The following is a 19,764-nucleotide window of genomic DNA, read 5'->3' as shown; positions in this document are numbered from 1 at the left end:
AATTGCCCTGAAGTCTATGAATTTGGGATCTTCTGGTTTTGAAATAGAAGATGAGTTGTATTAATTAAATCTTGTAGCATAATAGTAATTCTGTCATTGTTCCTCCATTTGCTGCAATGATAATCCGATCCCCTCAATGAATAAACCTTCAATCACAGCTTAGCCAGTCAAGAATCAGCTTATTAGCTCCAAAAATAGAAAAGCAATAATATTTCAGCTCAGTTTCTTTCTGTCCGAAGAATTTGTGTCTTCTGGGAACCCAAACAGACACAACCAATCCATTCCAGTAGGGACTTAGAAAACCTCTTTCTTTTTTTTTTTTTTTTTGTGAACTAAGTCTTTTTCAGTTCTGATCATGCATTTCTAGTCAGAACGAAATTATTAAAAATATTTCTAAGTTATGAAAAAGTCTACTTCAGGTCTGTATTTGCCTAATATGTTAGCAAAACAATATGTAGATTCAACGAGTTGTTTTTACCAATTATCAGCCTTTCTGTGTGTTAAAACTGCCTTTATAAACCAGAAAGATGTGGTAAAATATTTACTAACAGGCATTGACAAACCAGAGCAGAATTTGAAATCATGTGCACCTTTCTGTCCCAGCTCTAAATCAGGAGCACACCTGGGACAGTCGCAACCCCAGTAAATAAACTTGTGTCAAAGAGAGACAGAGACATTTCAAGTTCTAGTTTACCTATATGACTTTCCTGTAAAAAAACATATGTGCTTTCACATTACTATTTAGAATCCAAGGGCATAAACACACAGAAAATGTAAAATACTATCGCAATATTTTTACCAGAGAGTTCTTTGAGAGCCATTGCTGTAGGAAATAGGAACTAGACAGTGGTTGTGTATGTTTATTTGCCCACAACTGTTTCTGAAGGAGGAATAACCAACACTGGATAAAGTGTGCTGAGGGAGACACAGAGATACATTTGAATCTTAACACAAGAATTTGTGTTCAGTAGTAGTAGCACCAGTGTTATTACCACTGTACCCTGTCAAATGAGGTGTTGTGAGGAGTTTTGTACTGGAGGTGAGTACATCACTTCAGAGCACCTACTCACTTGCTCAGAGAGGATTAAGGAGCAGGCCAAGGCTCTAGACCTCTATTCTTATGAGACATTACTGTGCCTTTTAATTTCTTGGTTAGGGTTTGGGTTTCTTTTTTTAACGCCGTTTACAAAGAACACCCATATTCATATTCAGTCAACAAAACCAGTATCTGAAGGTAGAAAGTAATGTTGTGATTTCTATGACCACTTGCATGATGTGTGAGTATCCACGTAGCTCATAAACTCAGTAGGGCTGCATTCAGTGAAGGCAAATTAAAGCAATAGCTCTGCAGGAGCAGAACGGTTGGTGCTGAGGACCCTGCACTCCCACTATAGGCATTTCAGAATGGGGAGATACTTCAGACCAGCCCTCATCTTGTCCCAGAGACTGAAGAGCCATTGACTGTTGAAGTGAATGTAATGCCTGTCTGGAACACATCTTCCAGTTTAATTTTGTGTGAAAGGGTTTCAGCCTGCACATTTGCAGTACGTAGCAAAGCACAGTGAAGGGGGTGGGAGTTTAATTCCCAAAGCTTGCTCCTGATCCAGAGCAATGGGCTAAAACTGATACAGTGATAACTAAGCAAAAACAACTGTCTCTGAAAAACTAAAGGATGGGAGAAGGTTGTTCCCAGCAAAATGTTTTCTTTTTCAAAAGAAAACATATGTGTTGCAGCTTGCAAGATATTTGGTGAGCAGAGGATGAGCCTAGAAGGTAATTGCATGGCAGGTCACTGTTCATCTCATGGAGCCATGTAACAGAAAGCAAAGATTTCTCCCTCCTGGTCACCCTGGACTTGAGTGGGAACAGCTTAGAGCCTCTCAATTCCAGACCATTGCAAAAGCCTGTGTTTAAAAATGCCCAAATAACTCACCTCCCCACCAAGCCACACTTAACATTTACCCTCATGGTTTACTGTGTAAGATACCACCTCCTTAGAACATCATGAGGGAGATCTGTGTCTCTGTCTGTTGCGGCAGCACCTTTGGCACCTACCTGAAATTAGCAGTGGTTGATAGCAAGTTCAGTTCAATATATACCAATATTGCTCATAAGAAATGAACAAACCAGCAATATAGGATTTAATAAAAAATTAGGAGAAATATTGACGTGGTTATCTGGGAAAAGGAGAGGTGGAAATGTAAAAATTGCTTAAAAATAATTCACAAAGTAAAGTCTTCTGTACTGCCTATTCTAATCACTGTCAATTTTTTTTCCACAGATATTTCTCGGTGCATTGTCTTTTGTTTATTTTGCTAAAGCACTGTCAGGAAGTTATCTAAAAAGTACTATCACACAAATAGAAAGAAGATTTGATATCCCTTCCTCTTTGGTTGGCGTTATCGATGGAAGTTTTGAAATTGGTACGTGCTGTAGAAACCCATTTTTATTCTCAGTAAAAAGGAATGATGCAATTTGTTGTGAAGAATGATTGTACAAATCTCCTTGAACCATTAAAACTGAAAAAGATTACCCTAGTAAAAATCAGTGGGACTGTCAGTATGATTACATTGGATAGCATCGGGTTGGTTGCTAACACAAGAAATTAGGCATAGTCCTTGTGATTTGTTAAGCTTAGTGTCTGGCTAATTAATACTAACAGAAATTTTGACTGTTAAATGAGAATTTGCCTGCACAGATTTATACTTTCTCTCTGCTTTTGTCAGTAATCTACCTCCCCTGCAAGTGTTTACCTGTTATAATTTATTAAGCAGCAGGAGTACAAACCTCTAACTGTAATCTACATCTTTTTTCCAGTCCATCTCCTTCCCTGTGTACTAAAGTTTCCAGCAAGACATTGTCTCTTACGATTTCAGATTAGTGAATTTATCTCATTGGAGTGTGGTACTCATGGGAATGAAATCTTAGCCTAAGTATATAAAACTCTGATTTCCCCTTTTCCTGCTTTTTTGGTGATTTACTCTCTTCAGCTGACACAGTCCTCCTCTTTTCCAGCTGTTTATCCAAAAGTTTATGGTTTTCTTATCACAGAAGGCATTGGGTTCCTGTAGAATGCCTGGAAAGAGGGAGAAAGAGCAACCCCAGACCATCAGCCCTCTCTCCCTGAAAACACTGCCTATACCACATACTAGGAGTGGTTATTTTAGGGGATCTCTTATCAACAAGCAGTAAAACTCAGTTTTCCTTTTGTACTCTCGAAGGGAACCTCCTAATCATAATTCTTGTAAGCTACTTTGGAGCAAAGCTTCACAGGCCAAGAATAATTGGAGCAGGCTGCTTAATTATGTCAGCTGGAACATTCCTAATTGCGATGCCCCAGTTCTTCATGGGACGGTAAGTGCAAAGTGATCAGCATTTTACAGCTGGGCTGTGCACACTGAATGGCAGCTCACTAAAATATTCAAGCACTGATTATGAAGATCCCCGTAGAAATATGCATATGTGGATGTTGTTACTTAATCTGATATTTTTCCTGAAAGGACTTATTCCTGTGGAGCAAATAATTTAACGTATATACTCTCTCAGTTGTAATCAGCTTGTTGTTTTATTAGTCTGTGATTTTGACTGGCCACATTTTGACACGGTTTAGGAATTGTTGAAGCATCAGTGAAGAAGTGATGACTAAACTCAGGATGAAATTTGCACTTAAGTGCTATAGGCCTACCTGGTAGTAACAGATCTGATTGCTTTTTCTTATCAGTTCTTATAAACAAATATAACTTTGTTTTTTTAAACAGATATCGCTATGAAAGATTCCCTTCCACCATTAACTCGACTGTTAACATCTCTCCATGTCTGCAAGATAAAAGCCAAACTCCACTCACATCCTTGGAAAAGTCTCAAGCAAAAATAAATGAAGGTGAGAGAGATCTCTGTTAAATATTGTGATAAGCACCCTAAAATATATCACAAGGCTCTAAAAGGCTCATGCACTACTTAATCAGAATGCAAAAAAAAAAAGGAAAAAAAAGAAAATCAGATGAATATTTCCCACAGAAAAGACAGATCTACTGACTGAGGCAAGTTTATTCAAAATAAATGTATAACTGCCCAAGAGTTTTTTTCGGGCTGCAGCCTTTCCTCCAGCTTTACTTTCTCCTTCAGCCACTTTCTGCAGCTCTGTGTTTTGCAGAAACACCAATCTCCCATGGGGTCCATGGAAAGTCATGGTGTTTCCTTTGCTGGGAAATCATAGAATCATAGAATCAAAGACCTCTGAGATCATCAAGTCCAACCCTTGATCCAGCACCGCCTTAGTTCCCAGACCATGGCACTGGTGCCACATCCAGTCTCATCTTAAACACCTCTGGAGATGGTGAATCCACCACTTCCCTGGGCAGCCCCTTCCAATGTCTGATTACTCTCTCAGTAAAGAATTTCTCTTTACTGTTCAGCCTAAACCTCCCCTGGCACAGCTTAAGACCATGCCCTCTTGTCCTACTGCTGGTTGTGTGGGAGAAGAGACCAACCCCCACCTGGCTACAACCTCCTTTCAGGGAGTTGTAGAGAGTGAGGAGGTCTCCCCTGAGCCTCCTCTTCTCCAGGCTGAACAACCCCAGCTCCCTCAGCCTCTCCTCATAGGACTTGTGTTCAAATCCCTTCACCAGCCTTGTTGCTCTTCTCTGGACCTGCTCCAGCACCTCAATATCCCTCCTGAACTGAGGGGCCCAGAGCTGGACACAGTAGTGGAAATATGTCTTCAGATCCTCAGCCTGTTGGAAAGAGCCATTGGGTCTCCCAGAGAGAAACTCTGCTTCTTGTTTCTCTCCCTGCCTGTTGACCCTGTTTTGCACACCACAGAGCTGTGTCCCTGCTGGATGCATTGAGTTCCTCGTGGGGAAGGAACTTTCCTCCCCTATGCCTGGCAAATCAGACCCTCTGTGTGTTCCAAAATGTGTGTATGTTTGCATCCCCACACCTGTGGATTAAATGTGGCCAGCAGTGCTCACTATCATCAATGTTTCCCAAATCTTTCCATCAGGGGATCCCAGTTTTGGTTAGAAAAAAGTGAAAAAGTTTTCTAAAATGGGACGTGGTGACAAATTTATAAAATCAGTGAACTCCTAGTATCTTTGAGGCAGTTTGTGCTAAAAATATTTCCACTTAAGCTGATTGGGTTAAAATTGCCATCCCCACACTTCCCGGTTTTCCTTCTGTTTTTCCCACTTTAGAATTATTTTAGAAAACCTGTGCATTCGGTGTCAAACTGTTATGAAAAGCATATAATTGCTGTCTCTTGTTATGTATTCAGGATGTGAAAAGGAAGCAGGCTCTTCCATGTGGATCTACGTTTTACTTGGAAATCTTTTGCGTGGAATAGGTGAAACCCCTATCCAGCCTCTGGGAATCACATACATTGATGATTATGCCATAGAAGAGAACGCTGCCTTATATATTGGTAAAATAAATATTACTTATTTTCCTAATGGATTTTTCCCCAGAGGAAACGGAGTCATTCTGAATAATGGAAGGAGTGTTATTGAATTAACTTGCCCTGATTGTTTTGTTTGCATAATTTCCAATATTAAAATTTATTTAAGTCATGTACAGTCAAGGGACCAAGTTCCCCTTTAATTATACCAGCAGTTCCATTATCTTAATTTGATGAAAGAATTTGACCTTAGGTTCCTGCTGTTCTCCTAATCTTCCTAATTCTTCTGGATGTGGACTGCTGAGCCTCTGTGCACATTCAGTTCTCTGGAAAGTGATAAAAACATGCTCTTTCAAGCACTTAAAATAGAATTTTAGCAGGCACTCAAAACATTGCCTCCAGATTCCAGCAGAATTATAAACAATAGTGTTGAGGCTTTAGAAAGTTGGTATCACTGCTTTCTTGTGTTCATTGCCTGACCTCTGCACATTCACCTGGAATATTACCAAAAAATTCCTTCCCCATCAGCATCCTGTCTTGACAAGTTTCCAGCCTGGTAACTGGCAAAAACTCAGGTTCTCTCTGTAAAAGATTCAGTCTTCCCAGACGAATTTTGAAAATTCACAGTATTCAGAAAGTTTGGCTGAGGGTGTGGGGAAATGTTATTATTGGATACCAAAATAATGGTATTTTTCAGCCTATTCAGAGTCCCACCTCAGCCTAAAGTGATCACTTAAATAATTGCCATTTGCTTTCCAGTTACTTTAATGTATTTAGCTAAAGAGTTTCTAGCACTTACAGATGTCATACTCTGCTTTTAGGTGCAGAAGAACCAGTGCTCTTTTTGACTTGGGAGTGTAACAGTCCCCTATTTTTTATTCCAGGCTGTGTACAGACAGTGGCAATTATAGGGCCAATATTTGGCTTTCTTCTGGGATCCCTGTGTGCCAAACTTTATGTTGACATAGGCTTCGTAGATTTGGGTAAGTCAGAAAACTTGGGTTTCAAAAATTCAGTCAGGCTCCAAAATTCCTATTTTGGGCCAAGAACTATCTGGTTATGCATAAGGGGCTAACAGGAGTAGAACAGGCGCATGGTGTGACTCTTGGGGATGGTCCTGTGCAGGGCTCGATGATCCTAAGGGGTCGCTTCCAGCTCAGCATATTCTGTAATTATGAAATAAAAAGGATGACAGCAATAGAGTGGTCCATGCAGAAAAGGCTGACAAAAAAGGATGGTTGTGGAGGAATTAGAAGATCTGACTCTTCCTCAGTCCCAGCAAGTCTGCAGCGGGTGCCTCCAAGAGATACCCTGGGGAGGAGGCTCAGGGGAGGCAGCAGGTGCCAGGAGGAGGCAAGACTGAGGCTCAGGATTTATGTGTGTGCATTTTTTAGTATCCTGTTGTTGCCTGGAAACATAGTTTGGCAGTGGGCACCAGGTCTCCTGATTGCCTTCTGCCTGAGAAAACGCTTCCCGCCCTGTTTTTCCTTGGGGCTTTTGTACAGAAGAAGCAAGGGAGTGGCCACCTGGGCTGCCCCATCTCCCGGGCCTTGCAGCATCTCTGGGGACGTGTGAGCAGCACAGCAGTGTCAGGGCCAGGCTGCTGCTGTGTCACAGCAATCAGCAAGTCCTTGTTGCATCCCCACAGCTGCTCTTGTAACACCCTCAGAGACGCACAGTTAAACCTGGTGAGGTGGGAACAGACTCCTGCAGAGAAAGCCCCTGAAAAACCACCTTCCCTGTTATCAGCACTCTCGAAAAGCATCTGTTTGTTTCTTCTTTCTGTTGGCTTTCTCCAGACAGCATCACAATAACTCCCAAGGACGTGCAGTGGGTGGGAGCATGGTGGCTGGGTTACTTGATAGCCGGTGTGATCAGCGTTCTGGCCGGCATCCCCTTCTGGTTCCTGCCCAAGCACCTCCCAAAACCGGAGAGCAGGAAGGACTCCAGCACCTCTTCTGAGCAGTCCAAGTTCATCATCGAGGATAACAAGGACCAACACAAACCTTATCAGCAACAAACGAAGATTGCTGAGATGGCAAAAGGCAAATCACTGGAGTTTCTTTCCTGATTGTTGTTTTTCTCTCAAAGGCTTTTATACTTTAAAATTTTATACTTTCTGAGGCCCTATTTTAGTGGGCTGAGAATTATGATTTCCCCCCCCAGGTGTCACTCTCCACCTAAATAACAGACATATGATGGGTCTTTTCATTGTTTCCTGGACCTGCTCTTGCATGTGGGATTTCTTCATCTGGGATTTGTAAAATTATGCTAGTGGGCCAGCAAATCCCATGAAACCCTGCAAAAATTTTTCATTCACAGATAGTGACTGTTGCAGAAGTAGTGGTCAAAAAAGACTTTTGGTTTTTGCTAAACCTTTTTCTGATCAGAATAAGGATGGGCACCGACTCACTACAGTATTGTTGGAGGCTGTCTGGATTTAGGCAGGAGCTGGTTTGCACAGTTGCATTTCCTTGGCCTTACTTTGCCAAAAGCATTTTCCCTCAGTACTTGAATCTGTAACTCAATATGTTTGTGCTTACTGTCAGCTGTGCTGAGCAGTCTCTGCCCCAAATTAAGCTGAAAGGTGCTGTGGCTGTTGAGAACACATAGAAACCAAATCAGTCCTGGTTTATGATCGAAAGAAGGAATAGAAAACAAGGTACCTCTTCTGGGATATTGATGCTTAGTGTTTTCCTCCATCCAGAAATGGGAGAGCTCTTAGGAGCATCATGGAACTTCATGGATTCCTTCTGAAACGTTCTGCAGTCCTTTTTTTTAGAAGGTGCAAACATATCACAAAGCATTATTCACAACAGTTATTCTCTCTCTGGTCTGCTTGTCATTTCTGCTGTTTTGTCTTGCAGACTTCCTTCCATCACTGAAGTGCCTCTTTGGGAATCCAGTTTACATTCTGTATTTGTGTGCAAGTATCATTCAGTTCAATTCTTTAATCGGCATGGTGACATATAAGCCAAAGTATATTGAGCAACAGTATGGGCAAACATCTTCAAAAACTAACTTTGTTATAGGTAATGCTATATCTGCTTCTTGATATCTTTAAAGTGGACATTTTAGGAGTGGCATGTACACTCATATAGGGAAAATTGTATTTTTTTAGGATGTGTTTATTTCTTCTCCTTCCTTGTCTGACTTTAAGTAGTAGCTTATAGCAGGTAAGTTCTTTCATTTCTTCCTTAGCACTAGTTAGCTCTGAGTTTATCTATGCAAGAGTTACTGTGAAAGTTCACATTATTTGATACCTTAATTCCCATTTAACTGGAAATTTGAAAAATACTATATATGTACAGCACAAGAAAGTAATTGAGAAGAGAATTGATTTTAAAATACTTTATGTAAATTTGTCATCAGACAGATCTGTTTCCTTGCTGGCATCCCATTTATTTCAACGAAATAAAGATCATGTCAGTGAGTGCTAAAGGATTAACCATAAAGCAATGTCATATTGCCAGTGATTTCTTACTTTCTGAAGAGGTTGGGGTTAAATAAAAGGAAGGCAAGTCATATTCCAAAATCTTCTCTACAGCACAAGAAAGAGAGATGCTGCTTCTGCCTTTGGGTACCATGGTGGCCATTTTTGTAGATGACTTCAGGATCATGAACTCAAATGCCCAGTTGCTGAACCTGCACACAGGCTTGAGTTCCCTTCCTAAAGTCCAGGGATTCAACAGCATTAAAACAGCAAAGAGGTTTACATCTACCCAATACAGAGGGAACTGCCTTGTTTCAGGGCAGCATTAGTTGCACAGCAACAGAGGTATATATATGCAGAAAAGCTGTATTGATCCATTGTGCTATGTGCTAATTCCTTAAAGATAGAAGCTGGAATTTCCTGGCACGAAGCTCCTCAAAGCAAGGAGAAATCTTGAAGTATAGTTGATGGCCAGAGAAAGTCCAGAAAACAATCCCTACATTCAGTAGAGCACTTCCAATTGTATTTAAAGATTTTTTTGGAGCTAAGCTTTCAGGTATGTGCAAACTGAGTGGGGATTAAGAACAGTTTGACTTCACTGAGCATAGGGAATACATGCAACAGAAAGCATGCAATGACTTGACTAGGGAAGGATCCTGACTGAGTGGCTATCCCTGCAATAAGGTAGTTTTTCTTCCTTCTTTTCCTTTCTCTTCAAATCCCCCCTTGCTGAGGGCTGACTAGAACTTACAGTGTTTATTTCACTTTCCCTCTCTCTTTTGCTATTTTTTTTGACAAATTCTATCACAATCTCTCTGAGAGATTTCAAAATTGCCAGAGCAATTTGAAGCATTTAAAAAAAAAAAAAAAAAAAAGGAGAGAGAGAGAAAAAGCAAGTGTTGCTCCAGATTTCATAACACTGTAGGTAAAATTAAATTAGTCCTCTAGGAATGAGCAGATCCCTCCACTGACCAACTAACAGTGGAGAAAACCACCTAGATTAAGAAATTAAGAAATTGGAAGATTGTTAGCTAAACTTTATCCAATTCTTTATTTCTGTCAAAGAACTAGCACTGAAGCATGTCCCTGGGAGCAATTTTTAAAAGCAGCTCCAGCACCTTGGTAACAGTCCAAGGATCAATTCAAGTCTGGACAAAACAAAATGCCCTGACTGAAGACCTTTTATCATTTGTTCCTTCATCTTATTGCTGCAGCTGGTTTTTTGACTGGGAAGGTTAGTTAGTCCATTGAGCTGGGGTTTTCATTAATACAGATTTTTCTGTCCGATTTCAGGTCTCATCAACATTCCTGCTGTGGCCTTTGGCATATTCTCTGGAGGACTCGTCATGAAAAAATTCAGAATTGGTGTTTTAGGGGCCGCAAAACTTTCCCTGGGATCGTCTTTCTTTGGTTACCTTTTGCTCCTCTCACTGTTTGCGATGGGCTGTGAGAACTCGGACGTGGCCGGACTGACCGTGTCGTACCATGGGTATGCTGGGAAGGGCATCCTACGGCACCAAGTGCTATTGCAAACCAAACTCCTTCCTCATTTTATCCCACAAAGTACATATATTTTTGAAAAGAGAGTGATGGACCCAAGTACGCTTCCCAGAAATTTGATTCAAAGCGGTGGAAACCACTCCATCTATTGCAGAGGACATCGTGTCAGAACACTTTCATGATGGTGGCATAAACCAGAGGGGTTCATGTCACAAGTGCAGATTATTTTTCTGATTACTTTGTAATTGTTATTTCCATGGGACCCATCCCTTGAGCCTAGGGATTTCTGGAAATGTGAGGAGCTCAGTAGTGGGGATTCCATTAATTGTTCCTTGCTTCCGTGTGCTGAAAAACAAATGTTTAATAGCCTTTGAACCCAAAACTTCAGAATTCCTGGATTAACCATGAGTAAGCCATAATGTTAACCATCAGGTACACCTAAGGGTCACTTTTGGGTCACTTTTGCCCATTCTATTACTCTGTAAAGCTCACTTTTTGGTAGGAGTTTCCAGCACTGACTGCACAGCTGCTCCAGGAGCTGCTCCACTAGTGTCTTTAGCAGCAGGTGACTGAAGTTGGCGGATTGCAAGGTATTGGACCTCAGTTCAGCAGAGGTGCAGAGGGCCTGCACAGTCTCCTCCACTGCACCTCGTGTGCAGGATTGGTCAGAACAAAAAAAAATGCCATGGAGGTGTGGGGGTGGAATATGACACACTGATGTTTGACAGCTGCATGCAAGTTTGTGCCCCACTGAGTTGGTACAAATCTCAAATGGACAGCAGAGGTTAAACAAAACTGAATCCCAATCTGATAAACTCCTCACTAACTTCTACAGAGACCATTTCCCACGAGGAACTCAATCCCCCCTTTGCCGTTTGTCCAGTTTTGTTAAAACTGCATCCAGCCTCAGATAACTAAAATCTTAGAAAATATAAGCAAATTCATGAATAGAAATTGTTAGCTGTCACCCTTAATAAAGTAGCTACCATGTCACAGTAGATGGTGTGATATTGCTAAGACATTTGGATAACAGAGAAATAAGAATTTACAGTGCTGCATGGATGCAAAGGGACAACCTTTAATGGACTACAGAGGGGAGGACTGGCCAGGAGCACCTGTCAGAGAGCACAGCCCGTGATTTGATAATGATTTCTTCCACGTCTGCTAGAAAACGTCTTCGCAATTTCTCTTTTTCCTCAGAACCAAACAGACGACTGATTACGAGCAAGCCGTGTTTTCAGAGTGCAATTCCGGCTGCTCGTGTTCCAAGAACGACTGGGACCCCATCTGTGGAGAAAATGGAGTTACCTACATTTCTGCCTGTCTCGCCGGCTGCCAGGCGTCCAACGGCAGTGGGAAAAACACCGTAAGGCAATCTCTTGTTTCCATGTGTGATGTGATGTGATATTTTTTCCAAATGCAACCAGGTCTGTCAGAGTAAGTGGATTAAAATTTACTAAGGCACGTCCTCTTCAACCCTAAACTCCTCGGGGTTTTTTAGCAATCTGCCACCCACATTTAAAACTTTCTCGAGTTATCTTTCTGGCAGAAATCACAAGCAGAGAATGTTTTGGAGGGGGTTTTATTTAGCTGTTGGCTACCAAGACTCTTGGAAAAAAAAAATGTAATAAACACATTCATCAACAGCAGATAATTTATAATTTTATCCTTCAAAAAATAAGCCTTTTCCTTTTGCAAAACATTTCCACTTTGGATTTAAACCTTCAGCTACCCAGAAAAGCTTGATGTGCAATTCCTGAACATCCACTTCTCCACCGTTTAAGTTTTCATACATTTTCACCTGCTCTCTTCTAGGTATTTTTTAACTGCAGCTGTGTGGGAACCTTTGAATCTTCACAAAGCTCCTCAGCTGTGGTGGGACCGTGTCAAAAAGGAAATGAGTGTCCAAAAATGTTTCTGTATTTTCTAGTAATATCAGTTATCACTTCCTACACTTTGTCAGTAGGTGGCACACCTGGATACATCCTGCTTCTAAGGTAAGAAATAATTTCTGCCAGCATTGCCAAATTTTTTCAAGGTGTTTTGATGTATGTGACTGGGTCTCCCTCCCCTCCTAGTATTCCTAGTATTGTGAAATGTTTTCAGCTATGCAAGGTGGCTTTTAAATTTATTTTTTTTTTACAATGGAAAAGCATCCTCAAAATTTTGCAACAAGTTTTATACCATCAATGCAACAATGTGTTTATGATAATCTTTACCAGCAATATCTTTCTGATTTCAAACATGACATAAGAGGCCTAGTTATAGTTTATATCCAAATCCCCTTCCCTTATTGCCTTTTACATTACTAGAATGGTGTTGTATGACCTCCCTGCAAATGGAAATTAGCTCTGTACGTGTCAATATGTGCACATATATGTATATGAGCAGCCAGTTTTCCTCAATTCCTATGGATACTGATGCACAACTGCATGGAGCTACTCTAACCCAAACCTTCTATATACCCTCAACTCTTCTCCTCTAGCCCATTTTATTATCCCATATGATGGTTCTGTTCCAGATTTTTTCTCTTCAAAACAAAGATTGATTTAGAAAGAGATTTTTTTTTCTGTTCTGATAATTGCAGATTTATTAAATGCTTTTCCTAAGGGATTGTTCCAATACATATTTAACTGCTGGGACTATTTGTCCATCACTGAGTGTAAGCTTTGAAACTAATTTTAGAAAGTGCAAAAGGCATGTAATACTACCAGGACTTAATCTGGATTTTTGTCAACTTTCTGCAATTTTTGGATTCCAAGTGCTGCTCCACTCTGTTTTGGAAAGCTTTCTTATTCAGTTCCTTTTTCCAAATTATTTCCAGATGAGCACATTCTACTTCTCAAACAAAACAACAGTAAACCCAGGCTAACCAATCTTTAGTATTATAATTGTGCTTTCTTACCCCAAAATTCTCTTTGTTTTTGAATGAAATTTTCTGTAACAGGCTCTGTCTCATTGTTGGTGCCTTTATATCACGTGGACAAAGCCAGTGCTAGAACTGGCTCAATATAGGCTATATGGAAAAAAAATGGATAAAGAATGTGACTTCAGCTGTGGTTCCATCACAGTCCTTGAACCAAAATCAATATTCACACAGAGACTTTCAGAAATGGTTGGGGTGAGAATCCTTCTCCACTGCCCTAGACAAACACTGCCAGTGAGGTGTACGCCTTAGACCACAGCAGCCACACAGCTTTCCTCATGGACCTTGCAGGGTTACCACTGATCTCTCTCTCCCCAAGGCCTCACTCCAAGAACAATCACATTATAATCCATTTTGGACAATTTTTACTGAAGCTTATGCACCACTGAACTGTCCATGTGCCAAGATGAGGACGATTCATGAGCTGAGAGCTTGCAGCAAAGCCAGATTTCTCTCTGTGGTTGCTTCTGACACACTGAATAAATATGGGCATAGGGCTATGCAGGGAGGCAGTTTCCTTTCTCTTTCCCTCTCCATGATGTCTCCTTCCTATCCATAAGACACAGAGTGGAAGGTGTATGGATATTGTACCACACAGGGCCTCAAAACCATTGTAACCATTGCTCAACCTCCTGCTTTTCCTCTTGTCTCCGCTGTGTAAAAAATTAAGTGTTTGGGAGGAGATGTTCATAAATGAGCACCTACAAGTTTAAATCACAGACTTGCCATCACTTCTCAGCCCTAAGAACTTTCTCTTGGGAATCTTATTGCTTAATGGATTTATTTAGAAAAGCTTAGAAAGGTTTTCAATTACAATACTGAAACACTTTATATATGAAATCAGCAAAACAGTTTTATTGGTTCGGCTCCAAATCTTTTATTGCTGTTGAAAATCATTTTATTTTGAGAGACATTTAACTGAAATTGAGAAGTTATGTGTTTTCCTGCTGGATTGAGGGCATCCACCTCTGATGTGCAGCTAAATAAAAGGTGTTTCAGTAAGTTCAATCCTTTTTTTTCCTTTTGGTTTTGGTTTTTTTTTTTTTTTTTCCTGCACTGCAACTGACCTGTGGGCACAATTCCACTTTAAGCTCATGCTTACTTTTCTCTTTTCTGTAATCCATCACTGACTGACATTCCCTGAAAATCTGGCTGAATTGAAAGTGTGCTTCTGTTACCAGAAGGAAAATAAATTTTCTTTGAAAACAAATAGTCCCAAGGTCAAGTTGCAGACTTCATTAAGTACTTTTTCCAATGATCTGGTTTTAAAATTATTCAATATTCAGTCAGCTCTGTTAAGGTTCCAGCACTTAAGCAATCTGATGTTTTCTGTTGGGCAGATATCATTGCACCTGCCACGGAGCACCAACATAACTAAATCCCTTTAGCCTTTCGATTTAGTGAAATTTTCTTTAAGGGTTTACACGACTGGAACCATTGAAATATGCTTACAGCTAGTGACTGAGTCATTTGCTGAAATGTCTTTTTAGTGGTATTAGCCTAATTGCAATCACCAAGGAACTTGGGAAAGCCCTAAAGTTTTGTAGAAAAACACCGTGTAGTTCAGATACCTGTTGTTCAAGCACCAGCTATTAATAGCAGGTGATCAGGCAGTGAAAAGGAAATCTCAGATCTCCCTGAGAGCTCTGGCTATCACTCAGGATCACAAAGAACTCCTGTTTCCGTGCAAACACAATACAAATGCTCAAACAATTCCTTTTTTTTTTTTATCTGAAAGTGAAGATTTTTTCTGCAGGATATAAATCCTATGGAACGCATAATAAATATCCAGTTATTGGTTTTATTTTCCAATTTTCCTTTCTATGCCCTCAGATTTGTTTAGAAGGACTCCAGACTGAGGCTTGCTTGTGTAAGGTGTGTCTGATAGGAGAGCAAGTCACTCTTCTTACAGCTTAAAATAATATTACAGTCATGCCTACATAGATGGCAGTGCTTGTATAAGCCACAATGGAACAGACTGTGTGATGATAATTCACGACCAGGGCGTTAGAGAATAAATTGTTGACATTATAAAATGAGCTGCACATGATTTTTTTATTTTTTTTTTTTTACTATGATACTTCGGTGTCACAGAATGACTGGAGCTGGTAAGGACTTCTGGAGATCACCTAGTCCAACCCTCCTGCCAAGGCAGAGTCACATAGAGCAGGTTGCATGGGCTGGTGTATAGGCAGGTTTTGAATCTGCCCAGAGGAGACTCCACAGCCTGTCTGGGCAGCCTGTTCCAGTGCTCTGTCACCCTCACAGTAGTTTTTCCTCACACTCAGATGGAACTCCCTGTGTTTAAGTTTGTGCCCATTGTCCTTTACCCTGCAACTGGGCACCACTGAAAAGATTCTGACCACATCCTCTTGAAACCTGCCCTTCAGATGTGTGTATGCATCAGATCTCCTCTCAATCATCTCTTCTCCAGGCTACCTTCTTCCTTAAATGTCCTTCATGTCCTTTCTATTTTCAGTAAATTAGAGGAAGATGATCCAAATATCGTTTGCAGTATGGGTTCTTAATGCTGTTCTGGGAAATTTTAAAAAATCACTGGTGGGGAACAAAAGAGCTAGTTCTGTGATGTCTTTATTATTTTTTTAAAAATGTATTCCAAATTACATTAACTTCTGCAGAAGCTGAGCCCATCCTAGTTCAGAGCACACAGACTGGACCTCCAGAGTTCTGCGTTCATCCATAGTGACAACTGAATTTCCTCCCAATTTTTTTTCTGTTTTCTAATGAAGATAATGACTGTGACAACAGGGAATGTTATCAGTTACTGTATTGACACACAGATGTTACCCCACATATCAAACATGTCCCCGTTTAATTATGTGACTGGGACTACTCATTAAAAGCCAAGCGTGTGCTCAGATTCGTGCTGGATGTAATTGGCAGTCTGGTACCTGCTGGGGAAAACAGCACACTTGACAGCTGGTGAGGGAGCAGCAGGTGAGTCCTACGAATTTGAGTGGGTCCATACACACACTGCTTGTACCATGGTTGTGAAAGGCAGCTGTTCTCCTGCCCACCACCCCTGTCTTCCTCGGTGGGCCAGGGTGATAACTGAAGGCTGGAGCAGGGCTGATCTGGACCTGGAAGGACTGATGTGTGTGTTAGACTCCCCTGGAAGCTCAGAAAAGTCAGAGAACAGCTTGGAGGATTTACCTTTACAGGAGGTGTGATCCTGATCCTAGATACAGTGCAATGAAAAGTGAGTGCCTAAATACCTTGTACTAGCCTGGATCACGATCCTGAAATTCAGAGATTATCTAGCTGAATAAGGCTATCCAATGGATGCATGATTTCACAATCAATTTTCTTGTCCTGTGTGGGTAAGTCCTAAGTGCTGATATCATCTGAAAATCCACAACTATCTTAAAATGTGATATTGAATATAGACGTTCAGAATTCCTAGGTTCTGTTCTGATTTTATCACATTTTTTACGTATTTCTGTAATGTGGTTAGTCAGTGACATTGAGGAGGAAATAGTCACATTTCTTTCCTTTCTCTTGCTTTCTATTTGTGTTCAAATTATTCACACTTGCTTCTTTATTTGTCCATAACATCTTTTTTATTATTATTATTTTTAGATGCATTAAACCGCACTTGAAATCATTTGCACTTGGTATCTATACCCTGGCAATAAGAGTGCTTGGTAAGTCCATTTGAACTCTTGAGTCTGTTTTAATACCCTCCTCATTAATCATTTATCTTAGAATTAAGCTCTGATTGTTGGAAAGAACAATGTCTAACTGAGAAGTAATTATCATATGAATTAAAAAAAAATAGGAAAAGGGTTGTAAAAATGAAATAGCTTCCTAAATTGTATAACTGTGACTTAGGTAGAATTAAGATATACATGGCCAATATCCATAGAGATGACAAGTGTTCCTTCAGACTATGAAAAATTACATCTTATCTCTCCTTACTCAGCAACAAGCATAATAGAACTGCTATGGCTGAGAATGTGTGATTGTTTTTCAGGCAAATTTTCATTAGTTTCTAAGGGAATTACTCTGAGTACAGGTGTGCCTGGGGGCAGGTTTCGCTGCAGCCTTGTGGTAGAGTCACCTCTAAGTTGTCACTGAAATCAAGGGTACCGTGAGATGCCAATGAACTGGAGATTCTGAAATCCTCTATGTCTTCACAGAAAAAAAGTAATAGCAAGTCACCTACTTAAATAGAGCAGATCAACACTGTTGGCTGCTCTCTCACACCCTTGCAGGCCAAGATTTTACCCTTCTGGCTTACTTTCTTCTCCAGCAACCAAGAGTGGCTCCCCAGGTGGCACAGAGTCCAGGATATCTCATTAGCATATGAAAAAGGCCTATCCTTTCCATCACCCACAAGCACTTTGTGGCAGGTTTGTCCCTGCCACAGCAGCATCTCAGGATACTTGCAGGATACTTGTAACCCCACTACAGGCTCCCAGCCTCACTGTCTCTCTCCCTTCTCACCCCCTCCAACCCACACACAGGACACCCCCTAAACCCAAGCTGAAAAGGCTCCACTGCTCCTGAGAAAGGAGAACTATCTCCTTTTTTTTTTTTTCTCCAGAGGTGTCCCGCAGGGTGAGGAAACCAAATCATGGCCAGCCCTCCTTCCGCTGGCTTCCACAGGCTTTTTGATGTTCTGTTACGCTTCCCTGGCTTCCCACAGGGAGGAAAGGGTGGTGTGTGCCTGGGCAGCACGAGGCACGTCTCCTCAAACCAGGCAAACAGCGTGGAAGTGTCACTGCTTTTCTAATGTGTGATTTAATGTTCTACCCGAGCATGTCTCTAGATCAGAACTGATCACCCTGGAAAGTAACTTTCTTACCTCTATTTATTTGTTAAATACACCCAGCGGGAATTCCAGCCCCAGTGTATTTTGGAGTAGCCATAGATACCACTTGCCTGAAATGGGGCAGCAAAAGATGTGGGGGAAGAGGAGCGTGCAGACTCTATGACTCCAGTGCACTCAGGTAACAGCTCTTCTCCATTCGTTCTTTAACTTGTGCCCTTTAAGTGCATCTGTGCCTGGCACTGGCAGAAGAATTTCTGTTAGAAAATTTGAGTGGAAAGATTTGAAACTGAATGAAAGACTCTGACTAACAATATTAACAATAATGTTCAGGTTTCGGCATTCTCTTTTGATTTAATCTTTTTTTAGGGGGAGAGGGGATCATCTTGTTTCAGTATCAGCTGGAAATATTTGTCACTTAATTGTTCACCTAAAAATACTGAAGTTCTATTGAAACCTCAATTTTATGCTAAAGCTTCCCCCATTTTTCAGTGACTCTGCTGTGGTAATGTGTAAATAAGTAGAAGAGTTATTAAAACTCATTGTTTCTCCATGTTGGAGCTGAACCACAAAACAGAAGGGAAAAGTACTACAAAGCATGTTTGTCTTATCTAGGGCCTTAAGTGCAGTGTTGTCTTTATCAATTTATTGCTAGAGGACAATAATTATCTGAAATGCATTCGTGAAAGGTGTCACCAGAAAGGAAGAATGGAATAATAAGGGTAAGAGGGAAATGGGAGAAAACGTTGTGCTTTCCCCCCACCCCCAGGAAAAAATGTTTTGAAAATTGGAAGGAAAGAACAAAAGCTCAGTTGGGACTCTTTTTGCTGATAAAACATAATGATGGTATTGTTGCTGCTCTTGTTGTTGCTGTCATTATGCCTGTAAAAGAAAAAATGCCATCAAATGGTTTTGATATCATTGGTACTTTTTATGAGGCAAGCATAAAATAGAGGAATTGCCCTAAAAATTTTAGTGCTATTCTTACTGAAGCACGTTGGAGTGGAGGAGATCAGACAATGCCTGAGATGCTTTCTTGGCCACAGACCACACCCACCTGACCTGGATGAGCTGACAAACTCCCCTCTCCAGGGTCATTCCCCCTGATGGAAGAGTGTTCTTACTCAGCCTTACCACATGAGAATATGAATGTGTTCTTGATGACTTCTAGTCAAATGTTGCCTTTGAAATAGGCTCTGATCAATCATTTCTCTCTCAGGTATGTGTACCTGGGACTGACTTTGGTGTTGGGCACGGTGTCCATTTTCTTCAGTGTTGCTGTCCTTTGGGTTCTCCGGAAAAGGTCTTCTCCACCAGATGAGACCCTCTCAGCCAACGGGGAGAGAGGCACCTGTGGGACAAAGAGCAGAAAAGATAATTTTGTCAATAGTGACTGTTTAATTCAGTCAACTTACTGGCCAGAAAAGGAGACTAGACTTTAGGAAGACTGAGGTCTCCACCGTGATTTTACCCAGTGAGTGGTGTTCCAGGCAAAAATTCATCATCAGTGAAGCAGTATCTTAATATCCACCCTGAAAATGTTAAACTTCGTGTAATTTTCACTGTAAATACCAAAAGAAAAGACAACCATTTTTAGCACATGTACAGCTCTGAATACACTGCTCACCAATTTTTCTGCCGAGTGAGGGGAGTACTTATGGCTGGGGAGGGGCAGCTTCCTCCCTCACCGAGAAACCCTTTTTGTGGCTGCTCCTCATCTC

The 19,764-nt window shown here is 40.9% G+C and overlaps 1 protein-coding gene across 1 annotated transcript in view; it reads left to right on the top strand.

Annotated features, from left to right (window-relative positions):
• The window catches only part of LOC127469852 (solute carrier organic anion transporter family member 1C1-like), a 41,208-nt gene extending 21,657 nt beyond the window's left edge, over positions 1 to 19,551 (top strand). Inside the window, exons 4-16 of the mRNA XM_051784666.1 lie at positions 2,282 to 2,423; positions 3,222 to 3,354; positions 3,759 to 3,880; positions 5,273 to 5,419; positions 6,277 to 6,375; positions 7,192 to 7,437; positions 8,260 to 8,424; positions 10,119 to 10,314; positions 11,526 to 11,691; positions 12,141 to 12,322; positions 16,852 to 16,916; positions 18,107 to 18,224; positions 19,263 to 19,551. Coding sequence (XP_051640626.1) covers positions 2,282 to 2,423; positions 3,222 to 3,354; positions 3,759 to 3,880; positions 5,273 to 5,419; positions 6,277 to 6,375; positions 7,192 to 7,437; positions 8,260 to 8,424; positions 10,119 to 10,314; positions 11,526 to 11,691; positions 12,141 to 12,322; positions 16,852 to 16,916; positions 18,107 to 18,224; positions 19,263 to 19,485 — 2,004 coding nt within the window. The 3' untranslated portion in view covers positions 19,486 to 19,551. The remainder of the gene's footprint in view (positions 1 to 2,281; positions 2,424 to 3,221; positions 3,355 to 3,758; positions 3,881 to 5,272; positions 5,420 to 6,276; positions 6,376 to 7,191; positions 7,438 to 8,259; positions 8,425 to 10,118; positions 10,315 to 11,525; positions 11,692 to 12,140; positions 12,323 to 16,851; positions 16,917 to 18,106; positions 18,225 to 19,262) is intronic.
• Positions 19,552 to 19,764: the final 213 nt, after the last annotated feature.

The sequence above is a fragment of the Manacus candei genome, unplaced genomic scaffold, assembly GCF_025592945.1.
Source record: "Manacus candei isolate 608988 ecotype Guabito, Panama unplaced genomic scaffold, ASM2559294v1 h1tg000018l, whole genome shotgun sequence".
NCBI classification, from domain to species: domain Eukaryota; kingdom Metazoa; phylum Chordata; class Aves; order Passeriformes; family Pipridae; genus Manacus; species Manacus candei.
The sequence above is the reverse complement of the archived record's forward strand: the minus strand, read 5'-3'. Positions and strand labels throughout refer to the sequence as shown.